The sequence below is a fragment of the Colletotrichum aenigma genome (assembly GCF_013390185.1).
Source record: "Colletotrichum aenigma strain Cg56 chromosome Unknown KSG_Cg56_contig05, whole genome shotgun sequence".
Taxonomy (NCBI): Eukaryota; Fungi; Ascomycota; class Sordariomycetes; order Glomerellales; family Glomerellaceae; genus Colletotrichum; species Colletotrichum aenigma.
Genome location: NW_023500911.1, coordinates 3,852,237 through 3,868,949, shown reverse-complemented (window position 1 = coordinate 3,868,949; position 16,713 = coordinate 3,852,237). Strand labels below are relative to the sequence as shown.

Sequence of the window (16,713 nt, the reverse complement as noted above, 5' to 3'; positions counted from 1 at the left end):
GTTCGCTCAGCTAATCAGCGAAGATTTTCCTTACATTGATTGCGCTTCCTACATTGATGGGAACACGCTAGACCGACTGAGTCGCTGATATTGTTGGGCTGGCATAAAGATCAAAGCTATCATCACTGCGACCCCAGAATCTATATTGGGGATCTCCAAAATAGTCAGGATTTTACCCACGGCCTCATAGCAAGTGGAGACAGATGTATTGTGAGGATCAAGTCGAGGTCCTCCCCACTTACCATATGCCACCAGAGCGCTGCATTGGTTTACTCAGGGGCCAGACAGAAACCACTAACTTGCCTTACTTCGTCGAGATAAACTTCCGAGAGAGAGCCCAACCATAAAAGCTCTTTCTCTCTGAGCAAGTATCGATAAACTACACAAATGAGGTTCTACCAACGAACCTTTAATCCCGTTTCTCAGCTCTCGCAGGAGGTGGGGGCTTGGGTGGCCCTGGCGTTGTTTTGTGATTTCCTGTGCAACTTTCTCGAGTCCCGGTCCTAGAAAAATAAACTTCTCATTGTCTTGCATTTTGCTTGTCTTTGGGGTATTCCAGTTCTAATTACAAGGCGTGCCTTGAGCAGTCAAACAGCGTCCCAGCATGTGCAGCCGTAGAATTCCGCCTCTATAATGTCTTATCAGACAAGACTACCTTATTCTTCAATAGAAACGGATTGGGCGTATCGACATCCCCGATTTGGTTGGGAACAACCAAGGCTCCAAAATGCAACATTTCTCGCGTTTTCTTTTCGCAGCCCTAATTGGGTCCCTCTCCCGTCAGAAAGGTCACACCATACCCGTCTCAAGTACAGACTCAATCAAGACTACAAGCCATTACCAGAATGTATCTTTGCAGATGGATCATATTTAAAGGCTTCACAGCGATTACTGGTAACCTTTTAGACAGCGATCGTCCGGGAGGGTTGCTACTTGGAAGTTGCGGTTATAAAAAGCCCCAAGTTCATTCCCACAGAGATGCGAACGCAGAGATCGGTATGCTTTCAGATCGCACTGATGTCTAAAATTCCACCAAAACTGTTGTCACTCATCTGACGCGTTCCCACTATATTCTGGCCATGATAATCAGACGTCCTTACAATGATGACCTGACCATTTGCGCAAATCCGCCATAACATCATCCCTACATGCCTTGGCATGCTGTACCTGGAAGCCCTAGTACCATCGTTCTTTTCGGGAGAGGTGATCATCAGACACAAAAACATTGAGAACGTGATGGCTTCCAGGCATTTCAATACATTATACTCTAGGTATATTCATGTTATGTGCTCAATTATACAAAGCGGTCTACTTAGAACTTATGCTGTCTACAAACAATATTGGGTATTGAGAGCCTGTCTCCCATTACAGCAGTACAAACGTCACCGTTATGTCACTCAGTGACAGCGCTCGCTTTGGTAGGCTTCCACATCTCAATTCTAAAGGTAATGTCTTCCATCCACGTTGCTGGCAGGCCGCCCCCCTATCTGTAGAGTATTTCAGGCAAAACATCCGGAATATGATCACGATCCTTGTCTGCTACAAATAACAAAATGGTCGTTTCGAACAGCCTACGGTTTCACCTTACTCTGAGCCAGGCAAGTAGAAGTCAAATCGTCAACTTCACATAGACTCAGAGAGTTTGATTTTCTTGTGGAAGACTACCATTAACAAGGAAGATGTCTTTACTAATATATACTCAAGCGGATCAAGATCTCAGAATTTCACTCGTCCTGTCGCATGCTGAAGGCCTTCCTGCAACTTGAGGGGGGACACAGCCCAGAGTTCAATCGTCCACGATGGAATGCATTTAAGGAGCAGACCACCGCCATGAGCCTAGAGCAGCGCGAGCCAAATATGTGCTTAGGTTGTCAAATTCAGAATCTAGACCAGGCTGGAAAGACCTAATTGTTGACGTGAGCTTTACTACCTCTAATGAAGCATCACTTTGACTCGACCGCCGCCGTCCAAGCCACACTCGAGCATGCCCCCCATCCACGTCCGTCATCTAGCGCACTCCCTTGCGTATTAATATTAACAGTCTTGGGAAGCCCAGAATTCAAGGCCTTCAAAAGCCTTTTTCGAGCTTGCATCAAATTTTCATCGTTGTCAGGCCAGCTAAGTCGTCGGAAGGCGTCCCGTCACTGTGAAAAGATTGAAACAATACAATTTGGCGAAGCCTGTATGAAATTGGACGTGGCAATAAAAATGCTCATCAACTTCATGCAAGTCATCAAGTAAGAAGAATATTCCGGTGTAGCTTGCGACCTGTAGGAAAGGCCTCCCAACAAGAACTCGAAATGCCCATCAGTACATCAGGGAGATAGTGATGGTTCTCCTTACTGAGCGGCCACCGCGTCAAGCATATATACAATATAGAACAAAGCCTCTCTAAAGCTTTCCAGACAATTCAACCACGCGTCTACCTCGGTTCCAACAGTAGCCAACCAAAACCTCTTCCCAGTACAGAGTCGGAGTCTCAACCGAATTGATAGCAAGACAAGGCAAGGAAACCACTGTCCCTCTGTTCTTCACCCTTCTCCATTCGTACTCATCCTCTACGTATTCCAGCCCAAAACACCGTGCAATCCGGTCGCAAACTTGTGAGGTTACCAACTCGCAGAAAGCGCCTTCAACCCCGTCACATCAGGCTGTCTCTAGCACGAGCCAAAAAGATGCCACGGTAAAGAATCAACCCCTCATTGCGCTTTGGGACGAATGTTCCCCAAAGCCCGCTCTCTAAACCCTTCTCCAGACGGGCCAAGACCCAATGATCCTCCAGAACCACATTCGCAACTGCATCAATTCATGTCATGAAATACAGCCTATATAAGAAACGACTCATCGCATACTGATTTCTCTCAAGAGCTATCAAGACCCTGCCGAAAAGGGGCAAAGGAGGAATTATGGTTCGTTTATGATCATGTTCTCTTAACTAAGAGTTGTGGCTCAGCCATCACAACTCCCGGTTCCCATCCTCACTTCCTTATAATGCCCTTCTACGCCATCACCGTCCGTCTCTTTCGGTCCACCAGTATTCCATCTGGAACAACATCATACGTCCACTTCTTCCGCAATAGCTCAACAACTTCGTGGTGCATTTACAGCTTCAAATATGGAGGCGAGAATTGCACCATCTCCCTCGAATCATCTGCCTGACTTAACGTTGACTGCGGAGCAGATTGGCGTCTTACAGAAGGAAATCTGCTACCATACCGGGCTTTAAAGGCTCAAACACAACCCCCAAAAGAAAGCGCCGTCCTCCTTGACTTTCTTCTCATCGCTCGCCTGAGCCAAACTCTCTTGTCGCCGAGCCGCACCCCATGCATTGCTACCTTCACATATGAATATCCCCTTCTAAAACACACCAGGTCTATTCATATACACCCAAGACAATCTGTGGAATTCGTATCCAGTGATGATGTCCGTTAATCTTTCCTCGGCTTGGACACCCAGCTATTAACCTGTGAGAACACTGACAAACCCTCGCTGAGAAAACCCTATATGTATACATTTTCATCATCCATGCTCCCTCCTATTCTCACACTATTCATCCCTTTACGGAAACTCAGAATACATTAAATCCCATACTCGCGACCTCCCAGACCTCTCCATTCCATCACCGGAGCGAGGGAGGGAAGCATCATGGTTAGATCCCCATCCGTTGGAAAACACGACCAGAGCAATCATGGCCGGCCAGTTGTCTTTCTAGAACGAAACCTGCTCTGACTGGCAGTATATGTACTTTCCCAACTCCTCATGCTCATCTCAAAGCATGCAGCCAGGTTGTTGCAGTATAGAAAGAGCCACGACAACAAACCCTTCAACCATAACCCAAATCGAATCGCTCCTTTGTGTCATGACAGATAAACGCTCATGGAAAGCTGTCAAGTCTCTACATCCACGCCGAACAGCTCCAATGACCCTGAGACACCCTCTCCCCGTCTTGATTCCCTCTACAAATCTCACCAGACCGCCGTCCGTCGTCTCCCTCATACCTCACTACGATGGTATTCCATGATAAGAAACCAAGCTCCGACAGCCATATCTGCACACCTCAGAGCGTAACATGAAGCTTATCCGTAGCAGAAGGGCCTTACGACTAGAGCTTGCTCGAAATTGATCCGTGGGCTATTATCATCTGCGCCGGACACAGGAGTTCTAAGCAAGTCAGCATGCCTTTATACGTGGAAAGGCAACATCACAGATATCACTGCACTAACGGATTATAAAAGCCATCGTCATCGCATCTTGCTTGGAGCACAGCAATCTGGTGATCTTCTGCTTGAACTTATGCGGCGTTCTAAATCTCACAAGTAGTCCACAGAGGTGCCGTCACATGGCCTGCCACCCTGCCGCCGCTCCCTCAACGCCATCCTTCGTCTCTAGTCGACCTCACTTCCAGCATATTCCTACAGATCAAAACGCCCCACGCAGTTGCAGCACGCAAAGTCGAATGCACTACCGGAAGGATCTCAGAAGACGAGCCTGCGGTGAAGGACATATTGTCTACGACGCCCAACAGGCGAATTCCATATTTGCGTCGTACAGAATCACGAGTCCCAGCACGCAAGACTACTTATACCACTACAGCCACCAACCCAACTATCAATGCCTCTCTAATCACCAACGACCTCCTATAAAAGCTATCGCCAGACCATTGCGCACCTCACAACAAGACAATCGCATTAGATCATGCCAGCCCTCTTCAAAGAAATACGCTTGTGTCTGTGTCTTGACACTAACGATCTATGTGTATGAGTAAGGTCGGCTTACCTTTCATCCACATCGCGATCGGATCCCTCATCGCCCTGCGTTGTCTCTGACGTAACTTGCTCTCAGTGTATTCATGCGCGTCGGGGAACATTAAACACTATGGCAAAATACCCAAGAGTTGAGCTCTCACTGTGATAATATTAGAAGAGTGCTTCTGACTGAAGAGCAAAAGTCTGTATGTCCATCCCTGTCGCCCTTGTTGGCGATGTCATCATTTTTTTGCAGTCCGATGACCCAAACAAGCAAGCTTCTAAGCAAGATCCAGTTTAGAATGGGAGGCTAGGGGACAATCACTCAGTATAGCAGGGGACAACTTATTCAATCTAGTTTTCTTTCTTCATTCATCTAGTATCTTATCGAGTATCCAGTCTGCCGACAGCATACACATAATTCTCATACGAGACCCGGCGTGGTCGCGATCCGGCTACCAAGCTTCGGCCGTAGCCGGACCATACAATAGCTCCCACGCCGGCCGTCAATGCTTTCATATATATATATCCCGAGTCCTCCTCTTGATATTGCGTGCGTTTGATAGATCCATAAACTCCCAAACAAAACACCAGTGGCCGATGTCAAACCAATCGGCAGATGCAAAATGTTCGCGTCCCTAGCCTGTACACAAGTCCGTATTTTCGCAACCCCGATTCCCTAACCAATCCAAGGCACTTTTATGTTGCCGACTCTCCTCAAGTGGCTGCGGTATCGACCCGCGCCCCATCGCAAGGATGGCCGAAATGTGTAGTAAAAATAAAAGGTCTTAGGAGAAGAAGCCAGCGCTTGACATAGGAAATTAATAGCATGTGACAATCTGCGTCAACTAAATGCTTATAGATGGAGCCAGTAATATGTGCACTAGATCAACGAAGAGTATTGAAGTCCATCTCAGCGGGCATGCCAGTCATACCCGGCATATCCGAGTTGGCTCGTTGAAGCGCGTGGAAAGTTTCGCCGACAGTCCGCGGCAACGGCTGTTGTGGTATGGCGTAACTGTTGGCACGCTGGGGTTGTTGCCGAGATATGGAGTTCATCAGGTTGTTCCCACCAGGACCCATTGGATGGGATGTCGGTATTGACGGCGCGTTCATCTGCTGCTGTCCCTGGAACGACGGTGGGCTGATGCTGCCCATGTTCTGGCCTTGCTGCATGTTGTGGTTGTGATGCTGGTTCATGTTGGGCTGCATCTGCTGTTGATTAATGCCTTGGTTCTGCAACATGTGATGCGACTGGTGTTGTTGATGTTGGTTCGAACCACCGATCGACGATCCATTTTGGCCCATCGGACTCATGACCATATCGGGCATCTGCGCGCATCCATAATCGTTCATCCCGTTGTGTGGGTACTCCACGGGTGGAGACATGATGGCTGGCGAGCTCGCGAAAGGCGAGTTCATGTCTGCAGTCGTGGCAGGCACGGAAACGGACGGGGCTCCAGTGGACACGTTGGCGTCGCTTACGTTGCTGTTCATGTCCGACATGCCATACTTTTTGTCATAGTCGGCAACGGAAAACTTCCGGTCGTAGTCGGTGTCCATCTGCATTTGCATCTGGGGAGGCTGCGCCATGCCAGCGTTTCCGAAGCCGTCAAAAATGTCAATAGCGCCCAGGTTGGCGTTCTCGGGGGCGTTCTGCAGCATGGGGTTGGTCAGGCGAGGCATGATGTCGGCGACCTTGTTGAGAAGCAGGGGCAGGAAGCGGAAATCGCTGTGGCGGAGGACGGCAACAATGTTGAGCGTCTGGTTGAGTTGCTCGCGGGGACCGACAGTGAAGGGGTCCCGAGCGGCGGGTTGCACTGCGAGGAAGTCGGTCATGTTGCAAGTGATTTGGAAGAGCTTTTCGATCTGCATCTTAGTCAGCTCACTGCGATTCATTCAGCGAAGTTTGGTTCTTACCAGTCCGGAACCCATGAGCTCCATGCCCTGTCCAGGGAAGTGAGATGCGAGGTTCATCAACATTTCGCGTGACAAGTCGACGGGGTATTGGAAGTTGTTCATGCTCTCCTCGTTCTGAGTATTCATGCCGCCGTGGGTCAGCTGCCAGACGGTGGTCTTCAGCCACTGCTGGTTCGTGCGCAAGTCGGACAACTGTCCATCCTGGCAGAGGTATGTCGGCAGGACCTCGTTCAACTGCTTCTGCAGATTAGAAACGTAGAGGTTGCTTCGGGTCTTGTTCCAGACGGCGGTGAAGGCGTCGTCGAAGGGATGGAACAGGTTGACCAGCATGATGAAGCTGTTGAGCTGGTGGCTGAGTGGGTCGCTCGGGTCATCGGCGGAGTTAGGCGGTTGAATGGTGGCTTGAAGTGTCAAAGGTCTCTGGTGCTGAATAGCGTGGGCCCTGAATGAAGATCGCCCGTTAGTGATGAAACAGGGCGTTGAAATAAGAAAAATGCTCATTACCTTTCCATAACGTAGAAGAGCCAGTAGAGGCGTCTTCTCCGAGAAGACTCGGCGTTGTCCCACTGGGGACTGCGGTAGGTCTCCTCCTTGGTCATGCCGCTCATGTGCATCATGGTGGAAGCCTCGCGGAGATAGTACCAGGCTTTATTGTGCATCTCCATGCCGTGGTAGCAACCGTAGATGAAGAAGTTTGTGGCGAGGGTGTTGAATGTCGGGCCTTCCGAGGGGCCGGTGAGGTAATCGTAGCCCTTGCGAACCTGCAGCGTCTCCTCCAAAAGCAACTGGGTGGCGACGATGGCGGCACCAGGCATAACGTCGAGGTTGAAGGGGTCGCCGGCGGGCATGGACATTCCGGGCTGGAGCATCATGAAAGCGCAGAGAGATGTCAGCAGGCAGTAGGTGTCGGGGTCGCGCTCCATGTAGGGGAGTTGCTGTTCTATCTTGTGGCGGTCGAGGATAGGCATCTTCTCGTAGAGGTTGGCAAAGTAGAAGTCGATGCATTCCTTGACGAGCTCGCTGGAGAGCAGACCGGGCGTCGGAGCGAGGCTGACGGGTCCTGGAGGGCCTGACATGCCGTTCATGCGGTTCTGGACCTTTGCCGACAAACTCGTCTGTCGCTGTGTTTCCCTCAACTCGCTAATTACCTTTGCGCGGGAGCCCTTGGGGCCCTTCTTCTGAGGGATGGCATTGTAGGTGCAGGACAGCTGGGCAGTGTGGCAATTACGGCACGGGTTGACGCCGTCGCATTTGACCTTGCGACGATGGCAGGCGTCACAGGCCCGCTTGACGGCCTGCGTCATGTTGGCGACGTGCGGTGAAGACGTGGTTGCGGTATTGCTGGTGTCGGGGTCCCGTCGTGGGTGTCGTCGGGTGTCGTCGTCTCGCAGGTTAGGGATGGGTCTGCTGCAATTACTCTGCACGGCTGTGGCTGAGAGCGGCGGGTGATGGCATCGACAGCGAGATTTCCAGCGGGCGCAAAAGACGATTGAGTTTTGCGGGGAAAGGAGACTGATAAGGGAAGTGGTAGGCGTGGGAAGGGGGAGTCGTGGAGGAGTTTGTGAGGATGGATCGCAGTATTCGGCCCTTTCTGTATGCACACGCTGGGAGCGAAACGCGGGGGATGGTGCCAAAATCCGGGGCTGCAACGCCCGTTACAACCCTTTCCAGTCGTCTGTGCAGAAGAATAGCAAGCGTTAATCGAGTGTCGGACGTCGACGGTGGCTGTTTCGTCTGGAGTTTGTCGCTTTTGCCTCGAGGAAAAGCCACAAATGGCGATGTTGAAGGAGAGACTGGGAGTGGTTTCTCGGTGAGGGTCGGTAGGTTGGTGAGGAAGAGGAGTTTGGGTGTGGGTGGGCGAGGGAGGATGGATGTATGGAACCGCAGTGGGCTGAGGGAAGTCACATAGTATGTAAGGTAGAAGAGGGAAAGTGGAAGAGGAAAAGAGGACAGGCACGGCACGGGCTGGAAGGAAGTTGGCGTAGTGCGAGCTAGGTGGTCAACGAGTGGAGAATAAGGGAAAGAGCGGCGCGCGAGAGTCTGAAGATGAACAAGGGTGGTGGGCACTCGCACTTGCACTTGTTGCTAAGAAAATGGGCATCGAATCGACGGGAAGGAGAGGACGAGAGGCCAGAGGAGAGGACTTTCCTTCCAGTGCCCGAAGTGACGGGAAGAGGTCCCTCTGCGGTGTACAGATACTTGGGGACGCTCCTAGTGTGTTTGGTGGGCTTGGCCTGGGCTGCTAGGCCTCTTGCAGCAAGACGCTAGCCCGACTGAGAGGCGCGGCTTGGGGAGACGGCCTCTGAACTGGTCACTGCCCCCGGGGGAGGAGACGAGCACTGGGCAGAGAAAAAGACGCTAGCAACGAGACAGGTCACAGCCTTGAGGAGATGAAAAAATTGTCAGACACACTGTGGGGAACACGGTGGGCATTACCCAGTACCTGAGGGAGTTGGGGTGACAGCCCACGAAACCGGGCAGGAGCACCTTCTCCTCGGGTGCTTCCCCACAGTGAGGCGTCATTTTCACCAGACCAATGGCACTGTGCGCAGGGGTCGCCTTCCTCGCTGTGTTCTGTCTGTTCGTCCTTGTTGTCTGCATTGTACCCGGTACGTACCTTTTACCTGCGGCTGTCAACACTCCATCGCCCATTGTGTCTCTTCTCCATTGTGAAAATGGTGCAAATTTCCACGGTCAATGCAGAGGAGCCAAGGGGTCCCTGATGTTTCTGAAGAATAACTGGAAACAGCCCCGAACGCCAGCAGGCCCTCTTCTCTATTGCTGTTGAGCTCGGCTGCACGGAACTGCTGGAGATGAGGGCAAGAGGCCGTCATGGCCAAGAGGCAGAGAGGGATATTTGGCAGGAGCAGCAACACAGGGCGATGCGCGGGAGACGCCGCCTGCAACGTCGTACGAAGGCTGGGTACTGCTGCCTGTACATGGCATTTCGTAACGAGCAGGCCAATGAGAGGCGACACTGTCCAAGTATTCGTACCTCAAGGAACGCCAAACCGAGGCAAGACCAAGGCCAGGTGCTACTTTGTACCTTCCATTGGAAGTCCACCTCCGCGACAGACAGTCAGCAACTGCGCCTACGAGTGCCCTCGATGTACCTTTTGCCCTCCCAGCTGCCGGAGAGTACATGCAACCAGACTGCTGTCCAGACTCACGTCCAGGCCGTTGCAGTGCTGAGCCATCCGCTGACCTGCTCATCCAGCTGCTGCATGCCAGTCGCCTCTTCTCTCGCGGTACCCGACGGCAACGGCAGCCGCCGTCCTTTTCTCGACGTTTCAGTCGCAACTTGACCGAGGTCAGGATTTTACAGGATACTCGCCTCACTTTCGACCTCCTTCTGCGGTGCTTGTTCAGGACGCATCTTTCTCGGTATGCGCAAGCCGCGGAACGGCGATGACGCTCGCTGGGCAAGCCACATCACCTCAGCTGCTGGTCTCGTGATGCCCCTCCGCCATTCCCGTACTCGACCCTCATCACCACCAATTTGCCCACCGGCACTCGTTACGAACAACGACGACGCCAGCAGAACACGAGCCAAACCGCCTGCGAGCACCCCAAGCCCGACATGCCGTCCCTTTGTTTTCACTGGGTCCTATGGGTCATGGCGCGCTGCCGCCCATTGTCTGATCTGATCTGATCTGGCCCTGCTGGAGCCCCTAGCCAACTTCCAGCCTTTTGTCCCGTCCCAACAAGCCGGCATCGACTGTGTTTTGCCCATAATTGCACCAGTCCACTCAAATCTCCTGCCCGTTGCCAACTGTCTTGCAGCTCCTCGACATTTCGAAATTTGAGGCACACGAAACCGCCTGTGCGAGGGGCATCCCTCGCCGCACCTCGACAGCCACGCCAGCAGCCACAAACTGACGCACTGATGCGCCCATGGGGATGCTGGACGCAGGGACACCGTTGACCCGGGATGCGATGTCTTGCCCTGCCTCCGTGTTGCCGGTCCGTGGACATTGCTTGCAATTGCTTATTGCTGTCTCTGTAAATGGCGGGGACGGTGCATTCCAGGTTTCTCAAAAAAGCCTCTCAACACCGGCTGTCTCGACTCTCGATGGGGCTCGGGTCAATGCCGACCAATCTTCGACGCCACTACCATCCAGTAGTTCAGCAGAGCATGAACTCTGTTCTGTTGGCCTCGACGAGATGCTGATCGTCCGACACTTGGGATGGCTGAAGGCGCCGTCCAACACTACAGCCTGCAGCGTCTGTTCCCACTGACCGAGCACTTGGTCTCCTCTAACCCAACGACCAGCCCTCAAAAGTTCTCAACGGCTCCTGTGTTCTGACGGGGCTGGAATCGGTCTACGGCCATGCAGCAAGCATGCCTCGATAACCCACAACGTGGACATCGATCGAGATGCCGTCCCTTTGATCGCCGTAACGGACGAATTTCAGCGCTTCACGCTGAGGAATAATGGCTTCTGCAATCCTGTTGGCACTGTCCACACGCAAACACAGCTTGGTCTTGGCAATCTGGCAATTCGCAAGCAATCTCACAAGTCACACTCACCCTCCATGAATGACCCCTGGGCCTGTCATCCCCCAGATCGCCCTCAAGCGACACAGCAGGGAACCTTCCAAATTGTCTTCCACCGTGCTTCTACTCGCTCCAGTCCGCCTATCAAACAATGTCTTGCCCTCGACCACCCTCCTTGGTCGACGCAGCTCGCCGTTTGCAGCCTGTCACGGCGTCAACTGCCATGCAGGTCGTCTACTTCTGCCCAGCAAATTTTTGCCAATCCATCTAGAGGCATTTCTAAGGTCGTCTTGTGCCAGATACAGACCATGACGACCACATCTCAACTTCATTGTCTCTGGCGCCGGCCCTGACATCCAATTCAGGACTCATTTTGATCATGACAAAAAAGTCAGACATCAGGGCAACCACCCCGTCGTGGCGGAGGCCAAACCAACGCTACAGCTACACGTACATGAGACGGCGTGTTAGTGTCCGCCGCCTGCCTCCCCGCCGCCGCTAACGTGCATCAACACCGCCTCTGTCTGCAAATGCCGTCCGCCCGGCACGCCCGGAGGAGGGCGACTGCTCTTATGTCAGCGGCAAAAAGTCCCTCGTGGCACAGCAGCTGAGGACAAACATGCGAGTCGACATAATCGTGTCAGTCGCAGCATCTAGGAATGCTACGTTTCGACGCATGCGCAGTCGCAACGGGGCTGGAGAGCTCGTTCTGACCCTGGCATCCCCCTCGTGGCACCAGAGGCACGACAGCCGCCATAAATGCCCATGTCCTTTGGGCAGAGAGATATGCGAATCTCTTCAAACAGCAATTCCACAGGGCCAGTTCCCAGGCGCACGGCGTCTTCTCCCTGCTCTGATCCCTTCCATGACAGCGCCCAGCCCAAGATGGCTGCATCAGCACCTCGCCGTGCGTCCACAGCTCCACCGCCGTTTTCCCCCTGCCCAAGTACCGGCCAGTGAACCAGCGAACCAGCGCTCGAGCAGCCGGGTTGCGGAGGCCGCTTTCACCAAACCAGGCGGAACGGCACCGCGCCCCCAAATCCGATGGAATGATTCTGTGCGTCCCCCCTCCGCTCTCAGCCCACTTTCCACCTCCACATGCGCCATCCCGTTCCCGGATTAGCGCTGTCGGTCGGCCCGATAAGGCGCTACTGCAGTCTGCCTCTTTTTTCTTCAGCACCCGCGGCCAGTGACATGCAAGGCTGAGGAACACACACAGACAGCTGCCTCATCTACACCGTGGCGCCCCAAACACTCGTGCGCTGCGCATCCTAGACCGCCGTCAACACATGGCTGCACAACCGTTTGATTGTTCGCAAACACGGCCCAGAATGGTCTGGATGCCTTCCGTGGCTTGTTTCTTGTCCAACGCCGCGGAAGATGCCGCCGTGGTCGTCGACAGAGTTCGCCAGTGACAGGGCGCCCCGACCGCCTGGTTAGACTTTGTCCATCTCATCTCTGATGCGCAGTTTCATGAGACGGCAGGCTGTTGTCGGCTATCGCTCAGCTAGATCGGCGTTAACATTCCCAACCTCCGACCGGCAACTCAGGGCTGAAACATGGAGGTCAATTGCCGGCCATCATATCAGACACTTCACAGGGAGAGCACCGGGCATGCTGCGAACTGATCAAGAAGAAATGTTGTTACAGCTTAACTGCCGACGGTGTGCTCCGGACAGGAGGAAGTTTATGAATAGTCCCCACATTCCCTAACGCCAAGATATCCCAGAGAAACCGACTAACCGTACCCAAGACCAACCTCCCTGACAGACACTCTTACAGATCCTCGTACGAACTGGGCGGGCAGTTGCCCTTGCACCGCTTCGGAACATACCGCACGCTGTCCGCGCAGTTGTTCGCGTCCCCGTGCTCTCCCAACTCGCTGGCAGGAACAAACTGCCCCGTCTGCAAGCTGCCCTTCAAGAAGTAGCTATACCACGCCTCGTGCAGCACATCCCTCTTGCGCCCCGAACACCGCAGCACCACCTTACCCCCGCTCAGCCTCTCCAGCGTCTTCGTCACGTCCTTGATAGGGTACGTCTTCTCCCGCGAGGGCACGATGCCCGCCCGCTCGAGCGCCGTGAAGGTGTCCAGCTGCTTGAAGAGCGCAAACGCGCGGGTGAAGTAGTCGACGACCTCGACGCCGGCGTCGTAGCTCTCGCCGTAGCAGCGGGTCGAGAGCGTGTTGATGCACGAGGCGTGCTTGTTGTACTCGTGCGCCCAAAGGTGGTTGTTGGTCCCGTAGGCCGCGACCCAGTACCGCTCCATGGACGCGAGGAGGTCGGATTGCCCGTAGTGGCGGAGGATGTCGGTGATGTTGTTGAAGTGCGGCGTCATGCCGCAGAAGGCCTTGTAGCTCCCGTCGCAGAGGTCCGGCCTGTCCCCAAGGTTCGGTGTCAGTGCGTGTTTTGCATGAGGGGTCTTGAAGTCAATTCCGCCAGTTTTTATCTGTGATGTGATGTGATTCTTCCAGTGACGATATGCATTATCCCTAGATTGAAGAGAGGAGGGGGTGAAGCGTACCATAGTCCATGAACAGTCCAGTCCTCCTCGCTCCCGCCCGCGTGCACCGTGTCATCCCAGAACTGCGTCAGCAAAATCCGCCCCGACGGCGCGACGAAGCAGCACGAGTCGGTCCCGGAGCCCGGGCTGGAGCAGCTTGTCGGGCCGTCGACGGGGCAGGAGGGGGCGCCGGAGAGGGGCTCGTAGGGGGTTACATCTCCGTTCCATGCAGCTGCTGCGGCATCGTGTGAGAGCGGGTGTTGGTGGTGGGTTAGCGGGAGGAGGGAGGTGAAGCTTGTGAAGAGGGATTTGAGCGACGGCGGCATTTTGGAGGTTTGATTACAATTGCTGAAGTGAAGGTGGTTGATTGAGGCTGCAGAGGGAGGGGAGGGAGGTGGTGACGATGTTGCGAGGCGGAGCTGTCTGGGGAGCTGCACCGGGGGATTCTGCCGTGTCATGTGGGGATTTGGCTGGGGCTGGGGGGACACCGCTTTGGGTTTGCGAGGTGTGATTGGATGGGGATGGGGAGGAGTGGGGTTTGTGGGTGTGACGTGCAGGGGAGGGCACGTGGGTTTGGTGTTGGTTTGGAGAGTGCAGGTGTAAGTGGATGGATTGGGGAGCTTTGGGGATGTTGAGGACCTCGGTGGAATTTCTTGAGAGATAGATGGGAGATTTGAGGTAGGGTGTTTGGTCTTTTATTGCTTTTGATAGAGTTTGGGATGGTTGAGGGCTGTCGTTGAATTTTGGTGTAACTTATTGTGATGTTTTATTTCCCTTGTCACTGATGAGGCTGTTGCTGCCGTCGCCGTCGTCGTTACTCCTTGCTGCATTAGCCATCGACGATTTTCCGTGATAAATAATGCCGAGTCTCCAAGACCTGGACTTTGTGGTAGATGCCTCACTGTCGTTCACCGTAATGGCACATGTCGTCCTCGGGTCGGGACGGTCTTGAAGGTCAACAGGGTGTGTAGCCAAGGTATGGACGACCACATGCTCCACGAACAATTCATTTCTTCATTTTTGGAAAGAACTATCGGTGTCTTGGTATGTTTGTGTTTAAATAGCGATTACTTTTCTCGTTTAGCAAGAAGAATAAGGAACAGCGCAAATGTCGAATTTCCGTGTCTCCTTGGGCTCGCTGCAATGTACACTTGTGCGATTCCAACATTGCTCACGTTAGGCTACTGTATGCATCATAGGGTATGTCTGACATGGGGTCTGTAATATTACTTGAATACTTCGGACTGGATCATGGCCGACGAGGATGATGGATGGCCACATGGAGAGAACGTCGCGCGCATGGCTGTGGAGACTGCAGCTCGACTTTTCCGACGGTCTTGCTGAGACGCTTCTTTAGTATGCGAGTACTCCAGTGGAAAGAATCTCGAGAGGTTTCATTGGGCGTTGGGGAAACTTAGGAGACTGCGTATCAATTTTGAATTTAAACGTAATCCATCGTGATTCGTTTCGAGAACTACTTTCGCGGGGTTTCCGTGTCCAAGCTGCCCTCAGGGTCAGTGAGTTAGAGGAGTATAAGTTCAACTGTTCAATGTGATTTTGACTCTCTTCTCGGCAAATGGGAGTCGATGTTGCGAGTATCTCGCTGCGGAAAGGTGTGCAAGCGAGCCGGAGATCATCATCTTTGCGTGTTTCGGAGAGACGAGCTAGCTACGTCGACGATGATATGATTCTAATCATCATACGATGCTGAGATTACGTGGGGAACAGAGAGAATGACGGGTGGTAGTGACGTGAATAATCTAGCAGGCTGTATACCAGGCGTGGAGCATGCGACAGCCGCATTCCCTGTCGTTTTCAACAATCCATCCCCACGACACCATTGATAGAGCTTTCTTTACTCCATTTCAAGTTAAATAAGGCCTAAGAGGATGACCGATACGTCGTGTTCTGAAGCACACTGAGCGTGATCTTGAGATAGCTTGATCCATGCCATCCTAGTTGCTTCTTGTGTCGCCAGGCCCCAGCTGGGGACAGGGTTTTTTTTTTATTTAAGCAAATCGATTGTCATGGACTTTCTATCTTCATGATGGCAGGAGCCAATGGCAAGAACGAAGGCGGACAAGAAATTCATGTGTGTCTCAATGTCAACGTAAGGGTTGACACATCGAGAATTCTCATTGACAATCTGAAATGGGCAAAGCCTCAATGCCTACTGTGTCGTCTGTGGCTACGTGCTATTCGACATAATCAACAGATGTCATGGACGAGGAAGGACGAAAGCCCATGCGACATGTATTCTCGAGAGAGCACACTGTTGAAGTCGCCCGTTGTCGTCGATGATACTTGTCTTTAGATGTGCCTTAACCAAAGACACAGTATTGTCACTATTGCATCATTGAGCGTCTTTTGAAGTCAAATCGTGTTCAATTTATAGTCTCCATTTGGAGCAACGGTTGTGTGACGGTGCGCACTTCTCAGGTTCCTTTTGTCTTGGGTAGAGATCAGTGATTTGAGAAGTCAGGGGACTGTTTTGTATTTCCATCCCCGCAAGACGTCAGCATTTCTTCAAGCCCCTGGATGCCACTTCGACTACGGATTATTTAATGAAAGCAGATTGTGCGGGGAAAATTCAACTCGCAGCCAATTCCATAGCTTTCCAGCCTTCGTGCTTGTTCGTAATGACAAGAGACACACCTTGATTGCGGGTCTACTACACAAGCACTAACGCAGATGTCCAATGGACTTCCTCAAATTAGCTGGTCTGATTATTCGAGTAAGAATAAAGCACTGACAGGGTGAAGCAGCGTTAGGTGGCAAGACGAAGCGATCAACGAGATACGTGGTGTTCATTGAGTCCTAAATACTGCGGAGGAAGAGGCTTCAGCTTCTTCAACTGGAGCCAGTTTCAAAATGGTCGACAGGGGGCCGATTTTGAGGAACTCACATGTACTCAGACCTGAGCCCTTTATACATAGTGCCTGGAACATATCAGCTTCCCGCTTACGATCTGGGGACGGACGTACACGCTGGCAGGTATGCGCTTGAGCATGCAGCAATCTAAGATACCATTCGAACCGACAAGCTAAG

At 52.7% G+C, this 16,713-nt stretch overlaps 2 protein-coding genes across 2 annotated transcripts; both read right to left on the bottom strand.

Moving 5' to 3' along the window:
• Positions 1 to 5,633: 5,633 nt before the first annotated feature.
• CGCA056_v008679 (putative sucrose utilization protein SUC1) lies at positions 5,634 to 7,969 on the bottom strand (the record flags this gene model as incomplete). The annotated part of the gene is made up of 3 exons (XM_037323926.1): positions 5,634 to 6,614; positions 6,666 to 7,107; positions 7,170 to 7,969. The coding sequence occupies 3 exons, from the start codon at positions 7,967 to 7,969 to the stop codon at positions 5,634 to 5,636; spliced, it is 2,223 nt and encodes a 740-aa protein (XP_037178262.1).
• A 4,970-nt stretch (positions 7,970 to 12,939) lies between these two features.
• rntB (Ribonuclease T2) lies at positions 12,940 to 13,991 on the bottom strand (the record flags this gene model as incomplete). Its single annotated transcript, XM_037323925.1, has 2 exons — positions 12,940 to 13,540; positions 13,687 to 13,991. The coding sequence occupies 2 exons, from the start codon at positions 13,989 to 13,991 to the stop codon at positions 12,940 to 12,942; spliced, it is 906 nt and encodes a 301-aa protein (XP_037178261.1).
• Between the last annotated feature and the right edge of the window lie 2,722 nt (positions 13,992 to 16,713).